The sequence below is a fragment of the Pelophylax lessonae genome (assembly GCF_965119305.1).
Source record: "Pelophylax lessonae genome assembly, chromosome: 12".
Taxonomy (NCBI): Eukaryota; Metazoa; Chordata; class Amphibia; order Anura; family Ranidae; genus Pelophylax; species Pelophylax lessonae.
The window spans coordinates 21,699,945-21,723,723 of NC_138779.1; the positions used below are offsets into that span (position 1 = coordinate 21,699,945).

Consider the following 23,779-nt stretch of genomic DNA (forward strand, 5'->3'; position numbering starts at 1 on the left):
ATACTTGAAAACAGGATGGGGATTAGGGCATGGGATACTCCTAAATGCTTCGCAATGGTTGGTGAACAGAGGACAGTTTTTCTAGTAGTGGTAGTAGTAGGTAATAGTGAACAGTCCAAGACCCTACAACTGAAGACCATGGGGCAAGTCTTTGGCCATCTGGCTACCCTGCGCCAATGTGCAACTATCGGTACCCAGTGCAGTGTCCAGCAAGCAGTCTCAGGGATCAGCTTAGGACCCCACATTCACTATATCTCCCACAGTACACAGAACATGGAAATGCAATTATTTTAGTAAATATAAACTGATAAATACCTTTTCTCATCAGCAGTATACAGTAGTCCTATGACTTCTACAAGTGTCCGGCCAGACACTGGTTAAAGCTTGTAGGAAGAGTTTTCACTCTGTCCTATGAGATTGCAGGACCCCTGAACCTCTGGCTGGACAGTGCTGATTGGCCCTAGACACCAAACTGAGCATGTGCAGAGTGCCCCCAAGGCTCTGTACTATTAGGAGATGGATTGGGGAATTGGGGACTGTGGAAGAAGGGGAGGATCAGAGAAGACAGGATCAAACAGCCTTTTTACACAATGCACAGGACTAACCCCTTAGGTTCCACAGTGACTACAACATGCATGCTTTACTGCATATACAGACTGATTTTACAATTCACGCATGCACAGTAGGAAACCAGCTGCAAGGCTTCACTTCCATTTTCCCATAGCAAGATGGCGGCGTCAGCACCTGAGAGCCGATCTAAGAATCGGCTCGGTTGTGGACATCGCTGAATGCCAGGACAGGTAAGAGCCCTAATAGTAAAAGTCAGCGGCTACTTTATTTTTAGTTGCTGACTTTTCATTTTTTTTGTGGGGAGGGGGGAAGAACCCTTCTTTAAGGTCATTTCTCACATGTCCCCAGGACAGTTGCCCACCTTACAGCTTCCTTTGGGCCCAAAATATTGAGTAAGATTGTGCCTCTTAGGACCGGATCCCTTGTGGTGTGGTTCCACAGTCAGTTCTGAGCAAAGTCCATATGAGTCTTTATTTCTGGCCCTTCCTAAGCCTCTGTACAGTCCTTGGGCTGCCTAGCAGTAGCAGCTCCTGCAGCTCTGGAACCCTTCCAGGGGAGAAGGAACCCTGCTCTCCAGTGTCTCAGACTATATATCCACACTCCAGCCCCCTACTGGGCACTCCTGCTCCAGAATAGGGTGAAGACTGATAAATATTCAGACTGGTTGATTTGAATTTCCTGACCTAAGTTCTGGAAGCTTCTTCCAGAGGCAGGGGAAAGTAATCAAACTCCCATCCTGTGAGACCCTGAACAGACAAGAACATGCAATTACTTCTCCCTTGATTACAGAAGGGGCCAAAGCTAAATTTCCAGTCCCAGCTGACGCCTTGTCAGGGGAAACGCGTCGGGTGGAGCAGCTGCGCCATCACACCACGCGGTCCGCGCTGCAAGCGGCCGTGCTTTTCTTCAGAGGAACTGTGTTATGTGTGTCTAAGATCCGTTGCCATGTAAGTGTCTGTCTTTTCTATAATAAACCTGTATTAAGGATAATACACTATTGGCGATTTATTTTTCATTTGGGGAGCCACTACCTGGCATGTACAGCCATCGGCACATGTGAGATCCATACCACCGAGAATGGGAAAGGTCCATATTGCCCTTACATTGGAGCCAAGCCTGTGTGTCATCTGCATTTGTGAATCTTTACACCAGACTAATGGTTGAAAGCTTACCCTCCTTAAAATCTGGTAAGAAGTAATTGCTACCACTGGGTGACCTCTGTTAAGTCATCACTGTAGTGAGATTATTTGGTCACTTTATCTGAAGTGGATACCGGTAAGGGACCACTTTTCTCTTTTTGGATTTGTGTCACGTGGTGTTTGCCTATCACTTCAAGTCTGAAGATGGCACTTTAGAATTTATCGTAGTGTTTGTTCATCACTTCAAGATTTGAAGAAGTCACCCATTATTTATTCAAGAGACTCTTTTGTTCACATTATTTATTCACAGTTATCACTTTGGTGGTTTTGTGTGTTTCACAATAAGTCCATTGTTGATTCATCATCGTATGTGATTTATATTTATGCATTTTAATGTATACGTTTTTGTAGAACGCACTATCTTTCCATTCACAAAGCTAAATTTGGCTAGCAACCCATGCTAGGAGGGTGCTACAACAGGCTGACAGGTTAGACCAAGGTTCTTCAAACTATGGTTCTCCAGTTGGCTCTCCAGTTGTTCAGGAACTACAAGCTTTCCATTCACAAAGCTAAATTTGCCTAGCAACCTATGCTAGGAGGGTCCGACAATAGGCTGACAGGTTAGACCAGGGGTCTTCAAACTATGGCCCTCCAGTTGTTCAGGAACTACAATTCCTATTGTGACGGGAGTCACTTTGGGCATAGGGGTTGTGGACCCCAAATTCCTTTAGAGAGGTCGGGGGGCACCATGCCCAGCCTTATGGGATTCTCATATGTTTAAGTCACCCTGTATCTGTTATGGATGCAGGGTGACCAGGAGGGTGGTGAACACTGAAAATATGGTTTGGACTTCTACAAATGGGACAGTCATATTCAGGAATATGATGATTTTATTCCCTGTACAGTATGAGGTCTCTGACCAGGAAGTCCAACTCCTAATATGGTCATTCCAGGAAGTTCAATGAGGAGACGGGCTGGCTAACAATGTTGCTTTTGTCTGAGGTGGCTTTCCATTCACCTATTGTCAGGTGTGCTAATGACCTTACCTGTTGTCTGCTAAGGGATGTATTGACACTCAGAGTAATGTGTATTGAGGGCTCGTTAGGTAACCATTGTTCTGTGTTTGACTATTGTGTACATTGATTGCCCCCTGGGGCTTCTGTCTCCTTGCATATGGCAGTCCTTCTGGTCAAGCTATCTGACCAATCACTGCTGACTCATTTTCAATTCCTCATTTGCATGGCTAAGGAGGACCAGAAGGGGAATTGCAGGTACTTTACAATTGACCAATAGGAAAGCGGTTGTTGGGGGCAGGATGTTCCAAATTCTGTATAAAAGTGTGCTGTGTTCTTCCAATAAATTGTCTTCCTGTTTGAACTTACATACAGCCTGCTTGGTGTTTGTTCTAATGGATTCCGGATGGCACATAGCTGTAGTTCGGATCCCGGATCCTTGGTTGACCGAACCATCAGACGTTGCCATCTGCACGCTGACTCACTAGAAACAGAGGAGTGTCGGGAGAGCGGAAGCGAGCGAGCAAGGGTCTCGTCACACCTATCATGCCTGGTCATGTCTGTGAATATCAGAGTTGTACAATGCCTCATGGGATGTGTAGTTCCGCAACAGCTAGAGAGCCGTAGTTTGAGGATCCCTGGGTTAGACTGTTAAAAACACCACTGCCATTTACTCATTCAAGGATTTTCAAAAATACCTGGTATGGGAATGGTCTTTTGATGTTCTAAACTCACAAACCTGTCATTGATTTGGGTCCTTCTTTAGCTGATACTTGCAGTATTGCCTTGAATTCCAAATATTTCTTTTAGCTCTAATGATATAAGCAATAGAAGCCTCAAGAATCTTATGCAACCTAACTCCTCCACCAATAAGTCCTAACTAAGTGCCAATGACCACCAGGATAGCTTAGGAATTTAAGATATCATCTTGTATTTGTGTTGGACAAGAGTGGCAACTCGCAAAAGTTCAAGAACTTACATTGTTGGAGGAACGAGGATGTTTTCTCTGGACTGAAGATGTCAGAGCCGTTCGTGCTTTGGTTATGGAAAAAAAGCAACACAGCGTTATCATGGCCAATGGCTCTCCAAAAATATGAGAAATGAGGTGTTTCGTGTGGAAAAGAATTCGGAGGACATGGTATTATGGGAAGTTTAACAGACTTTATTCCAACACTCATTCTCCAACCTACATTCTGCAGGTTATAGAAATAAAAAGTATTTTCAATAAAGGGCAATTTTAGTTTTGTGTGGTTGGCGGCATGTTGAATTGTCTGCTGGCTTATTTTTTTTCTTATGTCTCAGAGACTCCAGTGACAAGATATCTGGACCAGTATTCCCAGTCCTGCCTTAACGCTGTGGCCATTACAGAGTCAAATGATGGTGTCACTTTACAGATGGAATTTCCATAATGTGGAATTAATACAAATCTATTTTAGGGCCATATTATTGAAAACTGTTTATTATATATTTAATGATTACAGTACCTAATAATTATAAATCTTCTGGCGCTTCAGGACTATGTGAAGTGTAATCAATTCTTATATCATCAACCCCTTCAATACCGGGTACTTTCACCCCCCTTCCTGCCCAGGCCAATTTTCAGCTTTCATTGCTCTCACACTTTGAATGACACTGCACCCCTATGAAACTTTTATCGTTTTGTTCACACAAATAGAACTTTTATTTTGGTGGTATTTAATCACCGCTGGGTTTTTTCTGTTTTGCTAAATAAATTAAAAAAAGGCCGAACATTTTGAAAAAAAAAGTATATACAGTCTATCTAACTATCTATCTATCTATCTATCTATCTATCTATCTATCTATCTATCTATCTATCTATCTATCTATCTATCGTATATATATATATGCATATACAGCATCAACCCTGATGTACGGACAGCTTCCCATTTCTTGAGGCCCAAGAATGTCAGAAAAATACATATACCCCCCAAATTACCCCTTTTCTTAATAAGAGGCATGACTTTTTTAAATTTGACATTTTTTGTCACAATTTTTTGGAAAATGAAATAAAAAGAGATTTTCACAGTTTTTTTTTTTTTTACATACTGTCATCACTGCAGTACAGCGTCATCAGATAACTGGTGTGGTGGTAATCAGGGACACTGACTAATGACAGTATGTAAAATATTTTTAAAATATGATTATTTATTTTTTATTACATTTTTTTCTTTTTACGATTTTATTTTTACATACTGTGACTAGAGCAATGTAGTGTTACCATAGTACCTTTGTACTACTCTGGGGAGGTGATTAGGATTTTTTAAATTTTTTTCCACACTATGATTGCTTATAACAGTGAAATTCACTGTTATAAGCAACCCTTTTTATTGCAATTTAGAGAGGTCATAACAAGCCTTGTATGGCCACGCAGGGTCCACATCAAACAGGCTTATAAAAAGACAGAGTATGCATGTAAAATGAGTATCAGTAATTTAAACCGTTACCTGGACCAGAAAGGGCCGGGTTAAAGAGTTAGATAACTATTACAGGGGGGCGTGTCCGACTTCCGGGATGTAAGGAGTGTTTTTAGGCAGCTCCCCCGCCACTGATTCATCCGTTACATAATCCTGCACCATCCACTGTTCTACTTACCCGGATTTGCCTCACCTGTACTCCAGGAATCCTTCAGACTAGCACGGACATGGTAAAGTACGGGAGAGATGTCCCCCCGTCCCTGGCAGGCTGCAGCTCGGGTTCCCCGGAGCAGGCCCAAGATGGCGGCCGCCCGCAGTCTCCAGGCCTGGAGGCCTCTAACAGCCCGCTCCTGCCGTGGTCGAATGCTGGGGGGGATTGGCCGGCACTGCAGCCCTCACATAGCCTCCAGAGCCCCGGTGCCTGGAGCTAGGCCCAGACTGCTGCTTGCACGTATTTTACACTTTAAAGATAGGGATTCAGCCCTACGGCGGGCCAGAGAGCTCCCTGACCTCAGCTTTAATAATAACATCATCACCATATTCCCTGACTTCTCTGCGTCTACGCAAAAACAGCGGGCTGCTTTTCTGAGTGTGAAGAAAAGGCTTAGGGATTGTCATCTCCCTTACAGCATGCTCTATCCTGCAAAACTTAGAGTGGTGCATAAAAGTAAAGTGCATTTCTTTCTGGATCCTGCTGATGCTGACCAGTGGCTGGACTCGTTGGGCAGAGCTTTATTTCCTGATGGCTGATGAGATGTTCCTGCAGTGCCGTGCATTTTCTGTTGGGATGACTTGCCGTGCTCCATCGTTCAAGATTCTCCCTGCTATCCTGTTATTTTTGGCCGTTGCCATTTTCCTTTTTTGACGGTGGGCCTGGAGAACTCCTTTATTTGAGGCTCATACTCCTACAGCTTGGATGCTACATATCCGTGGAATCGGTTGTGGCCCCGGAGGTCCACATGAATAATGCAACTTTGCGTACTTTCCCTACAGTTCTACGTCTGGTTTGGTTTGGGGTGTAGGTTCGTGGCAGTTGGGGGTTACGAACAGGGTGGGGGGTTGGTTTTTTTTTCCTTTTTTTTGGGGACTGTTATCCGACCTGTGTATTTTCATGCTTTTCCATTCTGCTTTTTTACTTTTCTGAGTACAGTATGGCCTCTATTGCGCGCTCTTGCCCTGGTGACCGATAGGGGCGCTGCCTTCCCTGGCGGTGGATGTCGTCGTCTCTTCTGCTCTGATGGCTGAGGAGGCGCTGACGCTCCTGTCTTGGAATGTCAGGGGCTTAAATGATCGCGTTAAGAGGGCTTTAGTGTTCAATTATATTCAGAAATACAAACCGCATATTATTTTTTTACAAGAGACTCATCTGACTGGCTCCAAGACTATGGCTCTTAAATGGGCCTGTGTTGCGTATACTTTTCATGCCACATTTTCTACCCATGCTAGAGGTGTATCCATTTTGGTTGCCCGCTCTTTAGGTTGTTCGGTTCAGCAAGTGATTACTGATGTCTATGGTCGATATGTCATTTTGCTCCTACTTATTGATAATGTGGTATATACCCTTGTGTCTCTATATGTACCTCCTCCGTTTACCCTGGTTTTCTGGGACACTTTGATGTCCCAGCTTCTCCAGGTGGCAGAGGGACCGGTGTTAGTTGCCGGGGACCTCAATTCTGTGTTATCCCCTGGTTTGGATAGGTGCCCTGGCGAGGATGGACCTTCTTCCACGTTGGCGGCCTCTCTGGCCAGGTATAACCTGGGGGACTGCTGGCGATGGAAGAATCCGGATAGTAGGGAATATTCCTGCTACTCTGCTACTCATAAAACTCTGTCTAGAATTGATGTGTTTGATGTCTCCGGATTTGCTTCCCAGGCTGTTGGCTGTCTCGTATTTGCCCAGGGCTATTTCGGACCATTCTCCCATGCTAATACGGTTTGGCCTTTCTACTTCACGGGGCCTTAAAACATGGCAGCTCAGCCCCTTGTGGCTGACTGAAGAAGTTTTCTTCAATGCCACGGCCAAAGAGATTGCCCACTTCTGGCAGGTTAATCCGGAGACGGCTTCTGGTGCTATTGTTTGGGACGCCTTTAAGGCCTCCATGAGGGGTACGGTTGCAGGGGTTATTCACCAGCTGAGGGAGGATAGGGCCTGGCGGGTGGAGTCTTTACAATCAGAAGTGACTGCGGCAGAACTGGAGTATGTTAGGAACCCCTCCTCCTCCAACTATTCTTTATGGCGAGACAGTGCGAGACAATTAGACTTAGTGCTCCTCGAAAAAACACAGAAAAAATAACTTTATCAAAAACAACGTATATTTGAGTATGGGGATAAAAATAGTACAATTTTGGCTTATCTTGCTCGTTCCGAACACCCTGTGACGGCCATTTGGGCTGTGTATGATGAGAACTCTCGATTGTGCACCTCTAGCGAGGATATTACGGCGGCTTTTGTCTCCTTTTTTACGTCCTTATATACTATCAGGTTTCTTATACCACTGCGGAGCTGGCTGATTATTTGCGGCAAATTCCATTACCTGAACTGGGGGAGGAGGATAGGCTGTCCTTGGACGCGCCTGTCTCTGTCGAGGAGATAGGGGCTGCTGTGGCTTCTTTTGCTGCCAATAAGACGCCGGGCCTGGATGGCTTTCCGATTGAGTGGTATCGCGCTTATTCGGAACTCCTCACCCCGTGCCTATTGGCCATGTATAGGGAGGCATTTGACAATGGGGAGCTTCCTCCTTCTCTCCGGGAGGCCCTCATCGTCCTGATCCCCAAGCCGGGCAAGGATCCCACACACTGCGAATCTTATCGTCCTATTTCTTTGATTAATGTGGATGTTAAGATTTTGGCCAAGGTTTTGTCCCGTAGAGTGAACTCCGTTATTTCTAAACCTATTCACCCGGATCAAACCGGCTTTATTCCCGGACGCTCTATGGCAATAAACCTGCGCAGACTCTTCACGAATCTTCAGCTGCCTTCGGAGACCTCGGACGCCAGGGTGGTGGTGTCCTTGGATACTCATAAGGCGTTTGATTCTGTGGAATGGCCTTACCTGTTTGCGGTTCTCGCTCGGCTGGGTTTTGGACCTAAATTTCTTGGCTGGGTTAGACTACTTTATTACTCCCCGATGGCTCGGATTCGTGTTAATAATATTGTCACTGAACCATTCTCTGTGAGTCGTGGTACCAGGCAGGGGTGCCCTCTGTCACCCCTGCTGTTTGCCATGGCCATAGAACCCTTGGCGGCCCTTCTGAGGGGGGACGAGCGGATCAAGGGCTGCAGGATAGGAGACCTGGTTGAAAAAACTTCCCTTTATGCTGATGATATGCTTCTTTACCTGGCAGATTCTGCTGAGTCCTTGACATTTGCGTTGCAGGTGATCGACGACTTGGGTTTCGGGTCAATTGGGCTAAGTCGGTGATCTTCCCTTTTGACCCTGCCTTGGTTCCCACGTTGAGCTCCCCACATCCGCTCAAGGTGGTTTCCACATTTAAATATCTGGGGGTGACGGTTCAACAGCCGGTCCAATCTTATGTTGAGAATAATATTACTCCGCTGATTCAGAGACTTAAGTTGACGCTGTCCACCTGGATCAAGTTGCCCTTGAACTTAATGGGGAGGATCAATATTTTTAAAATGGTATACTTACCTCGCTTTCTGTATATCTTCTGGCAGGCCTCGGTGTATCTCCCCAAGTCTCTTTTTAAGGCTATTGAGTCTCTCCTACTGTCATTTATTTGGGGTGGGAGGCCGGCGAGGATATCCCTCCGGACCCTGCAGCTCCCTGCTACTCCTGGGGGGCTGGCGGTCCCTGATCTTCAGGCGTATTATTTAGCGGCCCAATTGACCCATGTGCATGCTTGGTTCTTCCCGGACCTCCCGAATGCAGCGGTTACGACTTCGGCGGCAGTGATGGGCTCTTTTGAGGCCCTTCTCAACTCTTTGTACAGGAAGGGTCGTTATCCTTCGGGGGGAGCGGAGATTTTGAAGCTTTCCTATAAAATAACACATATTTGTAACAAACGTATTGGGGGATCCTCCTTTAATAATTCTCCTAATGCTCCGTTGTGGTATAACCCTGGGCTCCCTGAACTGTATAAATTGTCTAATCCCCGAAAGTGGGCGAGCTTTGATCTGAAGTATGCACATCAACTGTTTGGGGATCATGAGTTCAAGTCCTTCCCGATCCTTAGGCTGGAGCTGGGTGTGCCCTCTTCCTGCTGGTTCCTGTATCAGCAACTTAGACATGCAGTGGCAGCACAATTTGGCCTTAAGGGGGTACACTTGGCTGTGGCACGCCTGGAGAAGGAACTCTTGGATGATGATCATGGTAAGCTTATCTCTAGATATTACTCTTTGCTCACATTGGATCAGGATGGTAAACTGACCAGACTCAGGGACCGTTGGGGCTTGGACTTGCCCCAGTTGGAGGAGGAGGTGTGGGATGAGCTTCTGGAATCCCAGTTCGAGGGAATTATAGTGGCTGGGGATAGAGTCGTACAGCTTAATTACTTGCACAGAATATATTACACTCCGTATAGATTGCATCGTATGGGTAGGCTCCCTTCTGCCGCATGTTCTCGGTGTCAGGCCCCTAAGGGGGATTTCTTTCATATGGTGTGGGCTTGCCCCAACATCCAGGTCTTCTGGGAGGGGGTCTGCCGACTCATGGAAGAGAAGCTGGCTCTTCCGAATGTCTGTTCTCCGGATAGGTGCCTTCTTGGCAACCTGTCGGAGGAGGGCCTTCGGCAGTCTCAGAAGGTGCTGTCACGATTCTGTTCTTTTACGCTAAAAAATTGATTGCGTTAAGGTGGAAGAGTCCTGACCCTTCATCTGTGGAGGCGTGGGTCTCTCTTGTGAATAATGCACTCCCGCTTTACAAGCTTATCTATCTAGCTAGGGGTTGTCCCAAGAAATTTAACAAAATATGGCTGGTTTGGGTGGACTCGGTTTCGGGTTCCTTGGAGGTATAGTGGAGACTTACTCTCGGGGAACTCCCCTGCACAGGAGTATGGATGAGCCTAGGGCCCCGCCTATATGTGCTAGGTCCCCATACTGGTACTCTTACTCTCTCATGTTTTCATATGGTCGGATGGTTGGGGGGGGGGGAGGGGTTTGTTTTGTTTTTTGTTTTTTTGTTGTTTCAATTCCTTGATGGTCTATTATGTTTGATGCTTTGATGAATATGTAATCCTGGTCTACGCTTCTCCTGTTGTTTGACCGTCTTATGTAACCTGACATCTTGTTGTCAATGTTTTGGAGTTGCTGTTTGTGTGCCTTTGTAATAATAATAGAATACCTTTAAAAAAGATAACTATTACAAACTACCCTTCGTTGTTCCCCTGGAGGTCATCAGTTCTCATCAATAGTGTGTATTGTTGTGATTAGCTGTGATTGGTCACAGCTAATCACGTGGTACAGATGGGCTGTGATTCGCCTTGTCTGTACCATGTGGTCACTGTGACCAATCACAGCGAGCAACACAATAGTACACAACAAATGGCATGAATGGAAGCCATCAAATGGGGACAAGTGTCATGTGATCTGCTGTGATTGGTCACAGCGATCACATGGTACTGGCAGGTACTGGTACATTGGCTGTATCCAGTGGTGACAGATTGCCCCGCAGAGCAGCCCATGGGACCCGTGTGAGGCACGTTCTGGGGAGGACATCATATGATGTCCACCTGGAACTAGAGCAGTCGGGCCCATCATAGACAAATGACGGCCGGTCAACAAAGTCCCAGTTCAATTTTTAATAAGATTTTCTGTTTCCCAGGGGACAAAATTCATCAAGTACTTTGTCCTATCTTCCCATGAACTGTCTAAGACTCGATTCACACTAGATCGACTTGTCAGGCGACTTGTCAGCCTGACAAGTCGCGGTCCCTCGCAGTCCATTGACTGCTACAGGACCCGTTCTAATAGGAGCGACATAAGTCGCTCCGACTTAGAAAAAGGGTCCTGTACTACTTCGGGGCGACCTCGGAGCGACTTGCATAGACTTCCATTATGTGAAGTCCGTGCAAGTCGCGCCGAAGTCGCGGTGCACAAGTTGCCCCCAAAGTAGTACAGAGTCGTGCCGCCCCAGTGTGAACCGACTATTAGGCTAACTATGAAGTTGGACAGAGCTCCCCTCTTCCCTCCATGGACATTTGACAAATGACACTTTCCTCCATCTCCAAACACTTACGTGAGACAAGGATCTCATGAGGAGTGCAGGAGAATGGGCTTGCCAGATAAAATGTTCCAATCAAACGAGTAAGTATGTCAAAGCGGCCAACTCGTTGCTAGCTGCATTGTTGGAAGGCTGTGGAGGAAGGAGGGGTGCCTTTTCTGACCTCACAGTAAGCCTTAGACAGCACATAGGAAGATTGGATGAAGTACATGTACATTTTGCCCCTGGGGAACAGAACACATTAGAACAATTGGTGTGAGACTTCTTCATGAACGAATACCTATATACAGGTCTTTTTTTTCAGTGGGAATGCGGGGGAACGCAGTTTCCGCACCTCCAGCACTGAATGTATGTAATAGCAAGGGGTCTGCTGGAGGGTCTATTGACACTGGCTGGCTGGGATCTATTGCCACTGTTGCGGATCTGTTTTTGTGTCAGGGTCTATTGTTACTGGTGGGGGATTTATTGATGCTGGGGGGGGGTCTTATGTTGCTGGTTGGGATCTACTATTGAGGGAGAGGCCTATTGTTTCCGGCTGCTGCAGAATCTATTGGTGCTGGCTGCTGGGGAATCTGTTGTTGCTGCTGGGGGGTCTAATGTTGCTGGGGTGGATCTTTTGATGCTTGGTATGGTATTTTGTTGCCGTGTAGGGGGTGGGGAGGGGCTAATGTTGGGGAACTATTGTTGTTGGGGGGGACCTATTGTTTGGGGGAACCTATTGTTGTTGGGTGGGGTCCATTGTTGCTGGGGGGATCTATTGTTGCTGGCTCCAGGGTAAACGTTTTACTGCTTTTCTTGTGTTTAGACAAGAACAAATCCCATACATGGTAGGGGGGTGGAACCAAGGGACGATGCTCAGAGGAGGGTAGAGCCTGGAGACAAGGAGGGACTCCAATGGGGGAGTTTCTGCACCTATTCTCGGAGAAAAAAACCCTGACTATATATAATTTTGAAGATCATAATCTCTCAGAACTACAAAGGTGCGGAGAGGAGGAGTTTCAGGAGTTTCCCAAGCTCCCCTCCCTTGTTGCCCCCCCCCTCCCTGCAGTGCTGCTGGCTTTCCTCCTCTCCTCCCCCCCCCCCCCGGCTGCTGCAGTGGATGTTTCAGGATAGTGAGCGGGGGAAGGGGCTTGTAAATAATTCCTTTTCCAAATTAATACAGTGAACACACTTGCCACTTGCTCACTGTGTCCATTCATAACTGAAGCATAGTAAACTGTGTTTACTATGCTTCAGCTTGTAACTGACCATGAAGTCACTCTACAGAAAGCACTTCCCATTCATTCACTCCCCCTTGCAGAGAAATTAATGTATGTTTGAGCTATGGGGTGCACACCCCAATGCAATGTGCTGTGCTCACCTATGGCAACACATTTAGGCATTGTAATGTATTGCATTCATGTTTTCGGGTTTTCCATTATAGCACTGGACCACAATTGAGGCCTGGGAGGTGGGAGGGGACTGACCCTACTGTAACTTCAAGAACTATAGTTGCTATTTGTAGACAGTGCCTTGAGAAAGTTTTCACACCCCTTGAAATTTTCCACATTTTGTCATGTTACAACCAAAAACGTAAATTTATTTTATTGGGATTTTATGTAAAAGACCGACACAAAGTGGAACATAGTTGTGAAGTGGAAGGAAAATGATAAATGTATTTCAAAATTTTTTACAAATAAATATGTGAAAAGGGGGACTGCGACATTGCGGCGGACAGTTCGGACCCCTAACTGACATTTTTGACACTTTTTTTGGGGGGGACCAGCGACATTACTACAGTAATCAGTGCTAAAAATATGCACTGTTACTGTAATAATGACACTGGCAGGGAAGGGGTTAACCCAGAGGCGATCAAAGGGTTAAGTATATGCCTAGGGGGTGTTTTCTAACTGTATGGGGGAGGGATTTATGGAATCAACACAGAGACCTGTGATCCTAAATAGGAGGATCACAGGAGCTCTGTGTTCATTCCAGAGAGAACAACGGTCTGCTGTGTTTGCAACACCGACGTTCTCTCTCAACAGGGAGTGATCACGGGTGCCCAGCGGCAATCACGGCCACTAGCCCCATGGATCGGCTTCCCCGCTTCCTAATGGGGGGGGGGCGTGCGCCCCCAGGAGCACTCCTGCGAACCGCTGTACAGGTACGGCGGTTTACGCAGCCAAGCCAGCCTGCCGCAGTATATCTCCGGTGGGTGGTCGACAAGTGGTTAATATGTAGCACTACTCCCATGGGAGCTGCTGGTTGTGGATTCCCCTGGGTTACCCATAGCAACAACTTGACAATAAAGAATATGCAAAGTGTTTGGCTCAGTCAGAAAACAGTCCAGGGGTTTTGTTTTTTCGGGTTTTATTTGAGAACTGGGATAGGAGAAGGGATGAGTGGGATACTCCAACTGATTAAACTATGCACAATTGCTGGGACTTCTAAGTATGGCTGAGTGCGGCAAGGCCGCTGCTTCACCTTGTCACTGCTGTGAAGAAGAATTTAATGAACTGTATGGTTCTGTGAATTGCTCTTCAGGGCTTTACTTGGCACCTCCTTTGTCCCTATTCTTCAGGGTTCTATACGGCACCCCTTTTACGATGACACTCTGTGTGAGCTGACCCCTTGATCCCCTGACTTCACTGGAGTGGTCCCCCTTCCTGGGCAGACCCTTTGGCAAATCTCCTGGTACTTACGGACACTGTTTTTCCCAAGAGACCCTGCCAGCCGCTCCACTGTCAGCTCCACTGGATCTTCTGCACCTGGTTCACTAGGCCGACCGCTTAAGACCACCTTCCTCACTTACTGCAGGAGGAGAGACAGCTGTCAGCCTCCGCCTGGGACTCTGCTTCCCGCCAAAGACGCCCTGTCACATGTGCCCTCAGCTTTTATGAGCAATCCCAGGATGCATTGCAATAATGCCCTCCCACTGGGACTCCCACAAAAGCCAATGTGTCACTGGCTGGGTTTCCTCCACTGTCCAACAAGCTCCCTCATTGAATACAGTGGGGACACTCCCTCAGACCCAGTGAATCACACCTGGAAACATGTGACAGGTAACCTAGCAGATCAGGCTCCCCTGATAAGCAGAAGGAGCAATAGATGCTTTTACCTAGCACCTACCTAGGAGGATGCTACAAATAGATGTTAAATAGTTGCCCTTTGGGCGTGTATTGCTGTTTTTATTTTGTATGTTTAATAAAAGATACATTTTTATTATTAGATCAAGTCTGTCTCATGTTAGTGCCACTAAAGTCCATCATAGCAGGACTGTGTCTTGCAATTTTTGTTAGTACCGTATATACTCGAGTATAAGCCGACCCGAATATAAGCCGAGACCCCTACTTTTAGCACAAAAAATTGGGAAAACGTATTGACTCGAGTATAAGCCTAGGGTGGGAAATGCAGCAGCTACTGAACCCAACTGGACCACCACGAGACACAAAACAGGGGCTGTGGGCATGGTACAGGAGATTGCGCAGGTCATAGTACAGGTATTGCACAGGTCATGGTAAGGGCATGGCACAGGTCAGGGCACAGGTGATGGTACAGGCATGTCACAGGTCATGGTACAGGCATGTCACAGGTCATGGTACAGGAATGGCACAGGTCATGGTACAGGCATTGTATAGGCATGGCACAGGTGATGGTATAGGCATAGCACAGGTGATGGTATAGGCATGGCACAGTATGTACAGGCATGGCACAGTAGGTATAGGGATGGCACAGTAGGTATAGGCATGTCACAGTAATTACAGGCATGGCACAGTATGTACAGGCATGGCACTGGAGATGCAGTGCTGTGGGCATGGTACAGGAGAATGTCCTGTACCATGCCCGCAGCACTGCATGAGGAAATGCAGGGGCTGCGGAGGCGTCTCGCTTACCTGTCGGTGTGGCGCCGTCTTCGATTTAAAAATCGCGCCACCCGGCGCCGCCATATACGTCACTGCAAATGCGCCGCCGATGCTCGGGTGTTCGGCTATTCCCGGGCATGCGGCACATGCGCAGTGACACGTCGGCGCCGAGCGGCGCCATTTTTAAAAAGACACTCTAGTCAGTGACTCGAGTATAAGCCGAGGGGTGCATTTTCAGCATGAAAAAACATGCTGAAAAACTCGGCTTATACTCGAGTATATACGGTATATACTCTATACGGCCATTTTCACACGGGCTTTCCGATCAGGTCTATCTGTCAGTTTTTCAGGCGGACCTGATCGGACGCTCCATGTATCTCTATGGAGCAGCGGATGACAGCCGTGACATCTTCGCTGACACCCGCTGCTATCCGATCCGATCCTGTCCGTGAAACCAGACGGATGGAAACCCTATTTTCCATCTGCCTGGAGGATCGGATCGGAAAGGATGGGATGAAAACAGACAGGCGGTCCATTATCATCCGATCCCCCATAGAGGAGAGCGGGGATCTGACAGCTCAGTAAAGTAAGCGGAGACGGAGCTGTCATCCGCCTGCTCAGCGGGGATCGGCGGATCGATCCCCGCTGAGCAAAACAGAGTCCACCGGGTGCACCGCACCGTGTGAAGGGACCTTTAGGATGCGGCACTGGTAAAGGTCTTTCTTTTTTATTTTTCAAGGGGTATGAATACTTTTTTAAGGCACTGTATTAGGGCAGATTTCTTCTCTAAAGTATTCCTTTTAGACTTCACAGGTAAAAGAAAAACTCCTTCAATTTATTTTTTTATTTTTTTCAGAGACTGTATGTACGACCACTGGATGTGTAACCGCAGGTATGTATTTAGGTTTTATAAGATATTTCATATGAATTTTTTTTTTTTTTTTAATGATTTTTAAGATGTCTTTATATTAACTTATTGCTGTTTCTTTCCTAGCTGCAAGAATTATCCAGAACATGGACCCCTCTATAGAACCTTGCACTGATTTCTACCAGTACGCCTGTGGCGGCTGGCTGAACAAGCATGTTATCCCAGAAACCAGCTCTCGATACAGCATATTCGATATTCTCCGAGATGAAATGGAGATTATTTTAAAAGGTAAGACTCTCCAATTCTATGTGAAATGGGACCCAAAAATTAAAACCTTACTAAAAAATTAAAGTAAACTTTTTTTTTTTTTCAGTTTGGATAGAGTGGAGAGGGATAACCACTTGCCGACCGCCCGCGGCAGGCATATACTGCGGCAGGCATGTACGGGATTTTGCGCAGCCCGGGCCGTCCTGCCGCAGTATATATGCGGTGGGCGGCCCGGAACTGGTCAAAAGAGAAGTATGGGAGTTTTTTTTATTTAATAATTATACATACTGTACCTAGGTGGATACTGCATCTGTCCCCCACCGAGAACCGAGCGATCTAACACCGCCGATCACTCGATTCTCACAGCTCTCCGAGTAGCGTTGACTGTTAGTCACCACCTCTCTGCTCTACCCCCAGTGCTGGGCTGTGGAGGGGACCGAAGCACCCAGCTCATGCTCTCAGCGGCTCGCTGAGAGACTGAGCTGGGTGCCGGTTCAGTCATGTGGGCGGATCCTGACTCCATTGTCACGATCTTGCCTGAGCCTGGTTCGGCACTGTGACGTCAGCAGACAGTGGACTTCAGCCCGCTGTCTGCTGAAAATGGGTCACAGGAGTGTAGAACGAGCTGTACTCCTGTGATCCACAGGATAAGTGCAACAAAAAGAGCTTTGGCTGTACTTCTTCTTTAAGGATTTAAAAAAATGTATATTTATACATCTAATCTTGTATTTTTTGTTTTCATTTTATTTTCATATGTTTAGGTTTATTGGAGATGCCAGACCAGGATGACCGTGATGCCTTTAAAAAAGCCAAAACCTTGTACAAATCCTGTATGAATGAAAGTAAGTATGTGCATCATCCCAAGTTTGTTCCCTTCAACTCCAATCAAATCAGCCCTGTTACTGTAACAGGGCTGATCTGATTGGAGTTGCATGGAACAAAATTGGGCATTTTCCTACCAACCAATCAAAATTTCAATGAAACATGATGTGATTTGCGCAGATAACAGCGGTACTTTTGCTCAGTTCCCTTATGTTTTTTTCTGGGGGGGGGATCCTAACTTCATTGGGTTTCACAAAGAACAGTCACATTATTTTCCATAACGATTATTTTTTTAACGGCGCTCTCATTGTTCATTATAGCTGGAAATAACAGCCACGATAGTTACAGCTTAGTGTAATAAACCTAATGCCTCAGTTCCTCCACTGATACCTTGTATATACCAGCCTTTCTCAACGAGGATTTCATGGAACTCTAAGGTTCCTTCAAAGTTGCTATGGATTCCTTCAAGAACCAAGACATTTCTGCCTCTCAGATAAGTAACCACTGACACCAATGGCCTTTTTAGCTATCTGTAAGAAGGACATACTTCCCACTGTCCACCAAAATAAAAGGTGCTTCTCCATCTACCCCCAACATAAGAAGGTCCTCCTGCACTGACCACCAAAGGATTCCTTCTCCACCGACCACCAACATAAGAAGGTCCTTCTTCACTGACTACCAAAGGGTTCCTTCTCCACTGACAACCAACATAAGAAGGCCCTTCTCCACTGATCACCAACATAAGGAGGCCTTTAAGCACTGACCATCAAAGGGTTCCTTCTCCACTTACCACCAACATAAGAAGGTCCTTCTCCACTGACTACCAAAGGGTTCCTTCTCCACTGACCACCAACATAAGAATGCCCTTCTGCACTGATCACCAAAGGGTTCCTTCTCCACTGACTACCAACATAAGAATGCCCTTCTGCACTGATCACCAAAGGGTTCCTTCTCCACTGACCACCAACATAAGAAGGCCCTTCTGCACTTACCACCAAATGGTTCCTTCTCTACTTACCACCAACATAAGAAGGCCCTTCTGCACTGATCACCAAAGCGTTCCTTCTTCACTGACCATTAAGATAAGAAGGGCCTTTTGCACTGACTATCAAAGGGTTCCTTCTCCACTGACCACCAACATAAGAAGGTCCTTCTGCACTGACCACTAAAGGATCCCTTCCCCAGCAAGACCATTAACATAAGAAGAATTTTCTGCACTTACCACCAAAAAGTCCCTTCTCCACTGACCACCAACATAAGAATGCCCTTCTGCACTGACCATTAAACGGTTCCTTCTCTACTGATCACCAACATAAGAATGCCCTTCTGCACTGATCACCAAACAGTTCCTTCTCTACTGACCACCAACATAAGAATGCCCTTCTGCACTGACCATTAAACGGTTCCTTCTCTACTGATCACCAACATAAGAATGCCCTTCTGCACTGATCACCAAACGGTTCCTTCTCTACTGATCACCAACATAAGAATGCCCTTCTGCACTGATCACCAAAGGGTTCCTTCTCCACTTACCACCAACATAAGACGGTCCTTCTCCACTGACTACCAAAGGGTTCCTTCTCCATTGACCATCAACATAAGAAGGTCCTTCTGCACTGACCACCAAAGGATCCCTTCCCCAGCAAGACCATTAACATAAGAAGAATTTTCTGCACTTACCACCAAAGCGTTCCTTCTCCACTGACCATCAACATAAGAAGGCCCTTCTGCACTGACCACCAAACGGTTCCTTCTCTACTGACCACCAACATACGAATGCCCTTCTGCACTGATCACCAAAGCGTTCCTTCTCCACTGACCATCAACATAAGAAGGGCCTTTTGCACTGACCACCAATATTAGACGGTCCTTCTGCACTGACTAACAACATAATAAGGTCCTTCTGTATTGACCGCCAGTGTGAGGGGGGCACCTCTCCCACTGATCGCCAAACTAATGGGATCCTATCCTCTGACTTTGTCACTGACCATCAATGGAAGCAAGTATTGATCGATCCACTGATCACCATGTGAAGGTACACTACAATTCGCAACGTCAGTTTCTTTTTTCCTTATTATTAATTTAATGTCATTATGCCATTGCTGCAAAGTACAGAAGTACAGATATTCCAGAATTATTATTTTTTATATATTGTTATACAACATACTATTTATGGTAATGTACAGTGAGGTGTAGAAATGTTTTTAAAAGGGGTTCCCTGAGACTTAAATGTTTGTTAAAGGGATTCTTCTATGTTATACATGTCGATAAAATATGGTCTATACCAGTGGTCTCCAAACTGCGGCTTGTGGGCCGGATGTGGCCCTTTGCTTGCCTTTATCTGGCCCTTGGGGCACTATTCCGATAACTAACACCAATGATGGGACACCATTCCTCCTGCTGACACCATCAATGGCACTATTCTTCTCGCTGATACCAACAAGGGGGCCTTCTTCCTCACATTAAAACCATTGATGGGGTATTGTTTATGCCCACTGATGTCAGGGCATTTTCTACTCCCTCTGGCCATAGTCTGATCACCAATAAAGCTTGAAGGACAGTAAACTGGCCCTGTCCTTAGAAAGTTTGGAGACCCCTGGTCTATATAATAGAGGGGCTTATGTAGGAGCATTTGTTTAATCTCTGTGTATCACCTGAGGCCAGTCACTTCAATGAGTATATGGAAGGGTTTACAACCACTTTAAATGAACGATCCCCCTCTAGCAGAAAATCCATGGAGTTCAACCAAACCAATATAGTCTCACTAAATAATCATTGGCCCTCTTTAACCACTTCTGGACCAGAAGTATTTTCCCCCTTAATGACCAGGCCATTTTTTGCGATTCGGCACTGCGTTACTTTAACCGGTTGCCGACTGCGCACAGTATATTTACTGCGGCAGTCAGCCCCGGCCAGGCAGAGTGACGTAGGTCTACGTCGCTCGCCTGTCACCGGGTGTTGAGCCTCGGCTCGTTCACAGAGGAGTCCGGGCGTGTGACCGGCTGACCCGATGTCCGCCGGTCACACTACGATCGTCGGTAGAGCGGGAGAAAGGTGGGCGGCTTATGTAAACAAGCCGCCTGTCATTCTCCCCTGTGTAAAAATGGAGATCACATGGTTCTACTACGTAGAACCGTTGATCTCTGTTTTTACAATAGGAGACATGTCCCATCACAGTTAGAAACACGCCCCTAGGACACACTTAACCCCTCCCTCCCCAATAAAGTTAACCCCTTCTCTGCCAGTGTCATTTTTACAGTAACAGTGCATATATATAGCACTGATTACTGCAGTAATGTCACTGGTACCCCCAAAAGTGTCAAAAATGTCAGTCAAGGGTCCGATCTGTCCACCGCAATGTCGCAGTAGCGCAAAAAAAATCGCAGATCGCCGCCATTACTCGTTAAAAAAAAACACCAAAAATGACAAAAATCTTTCCCTTTGTTAATAAACGCGATAATTTTTGCGCAAACCAATCAAAATACGCTTTTTGCGATTTTTTTTTCTACCAAACATATGTAGCATAAAACAAATTGGCTGAAAATTTTAAAAAATTTTGATTTTTACATTTTTTTGAGGGGGAATTTCATAGAAGAAAAATGTGAAAAATATTGTTATTTTTGCAAAATTTATGCTCTTTTTTTGTTTATAGCGCATGATCAAAAAATCACACAGGTGATCAAATACCACCAAAAGAAAGCTCTGTTTGTGGGGAAAAAAAGGACATAAATTTTATTTGGGTACAGCGTCGCACGACCGCGCAATTGTCCGTTAAAGTCACGCAGTAAAAAATCGCAAAAAACCCCCTGGTCAGGAAGGGGGTAAAATCTGCCGGGGCTTAAGTGGTTAACGGACAACTGCACGGTCGTGCGACGCTGTACCCAAATAAAATTGATGTCCTTTTTTTCCCACAAATAGAGCTTTCTTTTGGTGGTATTTGATCACCTGTGCGATTTTTTTTTTTTATTATTTTTAAAACTATAAAAAAAAAAAAGCGACAATTCTGAAAAAAAAAAACAATATTTTTCACGTTCTGCTATATAACATTCCCAAAAAAAAAAATTAAAAATCATATTTTTCATCATTTTTGGCCAATTTTTATTCTGCTACATATTTTTGGTAAAAAAATCCCAATAATCGTATTTGGATTGATTTGCGCAAAAGTTATTGCGTCTACAAACTACGGGAAAGGTTTATGTCATTTTTTTTTATTAATTTTTTACTAGTAATGGCGGCGATCAGCGGTTTTTAGCAAGACTGCGACATTGCGGAGGACAGATCGGACCCCTAACTGTCATTTTTGACACTTTTGGGGGGACCAGTGACATTACTACAGTAATCAGTGCTAAAAATATGCACTGTTACTGTAATAATGACACTGGCAGGGAAGGGGTTAACCTAGGGGTGATCATTGGGTTAAGGGTGAGCCTAGGGGGTGCTTTCTAACTGTATGGGGGAGGGACTTGTAGAATCATCACAGAGATCTGTGTTCCTAAATAGAAGGATCACAGGTGCTCTGTGTTCGTTCCAGAGAGAACAACGGTCTGCTGTGTTGATAACAGCAGACCTTCGTTCCCTCTCCATGGGGAGTGCCCAGCGGCAATGGTGGCCACCGACCCCGTGGATTGGCTTGCCCGCTACCTAATGGGGTTGGGTGTGCGCCCATAGGAGCGCTCCTGCAATCCGCCGTACAGGTACGGCGGTTCGTGCAGCCGAGCCAGCCTGTCGCAGTATATCTGCGGCGGGTGGTCGGCAGGTGGTTAAAATTGCACTTGTTTCTGGTACAAAGCATTGCTAAGTTATTGACTAATTAATATCTTTATTTTTTACATTTATGTGCTTTTTTTTTTTTTTAATGGGATGCCACAAACAATTTTCCCACAATGCACCACAAGTAACAAACTTGCAGCAATTCTGTTTTCCGATAAGATTATGTTTTGGTATGCGGGTTTTTTTTTCCCTGCTCTGCTCACTCTTCTGTTTACCATACTCATTGCCCGCAATATCTCTGATCAATATCTCTGATTCCTCCCCCCCCCCCCCTCTCTCAGGTTGGTCTGCTAACATTATCTCAGTTTGAAGTTCAGATTTGTCCCCCATCCAGTGCGTATCTCCTTCACCATTATAGCACAGCGGCAGTTGGCTACATTAGAATTGGGCAGCTTTCCATCATTGTAGACTGGACTGTAACACAGGAAGACAATGGAGCTCTTCTGTACAGGTTCAACCATTGGCGGCCGGCAGTCATTGGGAGGAAATAGAATAGGAACAAGTTGTAAAAGCAGTGCCGGGACAAGGCCATCCAGCTCCCCAGGGCAAAGATGCCAAACTGCGCCCCCTCCTTCTCTTACGGTTAGGGCCAGGGTCCCCCCATCCCTGCAAAAAAACATTGCGTCCAGGGCTGCCGTCCCTCCTGCCCACCCCTTGTCCCGGCCTAAGTTTGGGGTTTATAGGCCCAATTCGACTAGATTTGGCTTGGATTCATTAAAATTGTGAAATTGGAAGGATTCTAAGTGAATGAATGATTTTTCTATTAAAAAAAATAAATAAATAAAAAACAAAAAACGATATGAAGAATAAAACGTGTAAAATTACATGTTAAAGCCAAAAAAACAAACATTTCACATATTGCAGCTTACCAATTCTTAAATGCAGGGCCAGGACAAGGGGTGGGAAGGAGGGACGGCTGCCCTGGGCACTGTGGTAACATGTGAGGTGGGGGGGCACCACAAAGAGATTGATGGGGGAGGAGATTGGTGTTAGGAGGAGGAGTTTGGGGGGGTCAGCAGGGAAAATAATTGTTGTAGGATAGGAAATGTGAAGGGGGGGGGGGATTCTAGAAGTGGGGATTTAGTGGAATTTGTGTAGCGAGGGAGGTGGGAGAAGAGGATTTGTGCTAGGAGAGGGGATTTGGGGGATGAGGTTTGTGCTAGAAGAGGTGATATAGTAGAGGGGGGGAGGGGATTTGTGCTAGTAGGGATTATTGGGGGGTGTTTGTGCTAGGAGGGGGGTGGTCCTCCAGCCCTATTGACATGTCCACTGCTCTACTGATTGACACCATTCCTATTGACACCAACCTCTGCCCTACTGACACCGTCCACTGATCTAATTACATGTTTTAATACATTTTAAAATGTTTTTTTACATTTATTTTTAAGAGTGTGTGCGTGTGTATATACAGTATCTCACAAAAGTAAGTACACCCTCACATTTGTTGGAAATATTTAATTATACCTTTTCATGTGACAACACTGAATAAATGACACTTTGCTGCAATGTAAAGTAGTGAGTGTACAGCTTGTATAACAGTGTAAAGTTGCTGTCCCCCCAAAATAACTCAACACACAGCTATTAATGTCTAAACCACTGGCAACAAAAGTGAGTACACCCCTAAGTAAAAATGTCCAAATTGGGCCCAATTAGCCATTTTCCCTCCCCGGTGTCATGTGGATAGTTAGTGTTACAAGGTCTCAGGTGTGAATGGGGAGCAGTGTGTTAAATTTGGTGTTATCGCTCTCACTCTGTCATACTGGTCACTGGAAGTTCAACATGGCACCTCATGGCAAAGAACTCTATGGTGATCTGAAAAAAAGAATTGTTGCTCTACATAAAGATGGCCTAGGCTATAAGAAGATTGCCAAGACC

The 23,779-nt window shown here is 45.8% G+C and overlaps 1 protein-coding gene across 2 annotated transcripts in view; it reads left to right on the plus strand.

Moving 5' to 3' along the window:
• MMEL1 (membrane metalloendopeptidase like 1) overlaps nucleotides 1-23,779 on the plus strand; it is a 324,059-nt gene that overhangs the window by 198,361 nt on the left and 101,919 nt on the right. For both annotated transcript variants that reach the window (XM_082273303.1, XM_082273302.1), the window contains exons 3-5: nucleotides 16,034-16,069; nucleotides 16,172-16,333; nucleotides 17,074-17,154. In XM_082273303.1, coding sequence (XP_082129429.1) covers nucleotides 16,034-16,069; nucleotides 16,172-16,333; nucleotides 17,074-17,154 — 279 coding nt within the window. The remainder of the gene's footprint in view (nucleotides 1-16,033; nucleotides 16,070-16,171; nucleotides 16,334-17,073; nucleotides 17,155-23,779) is intronic.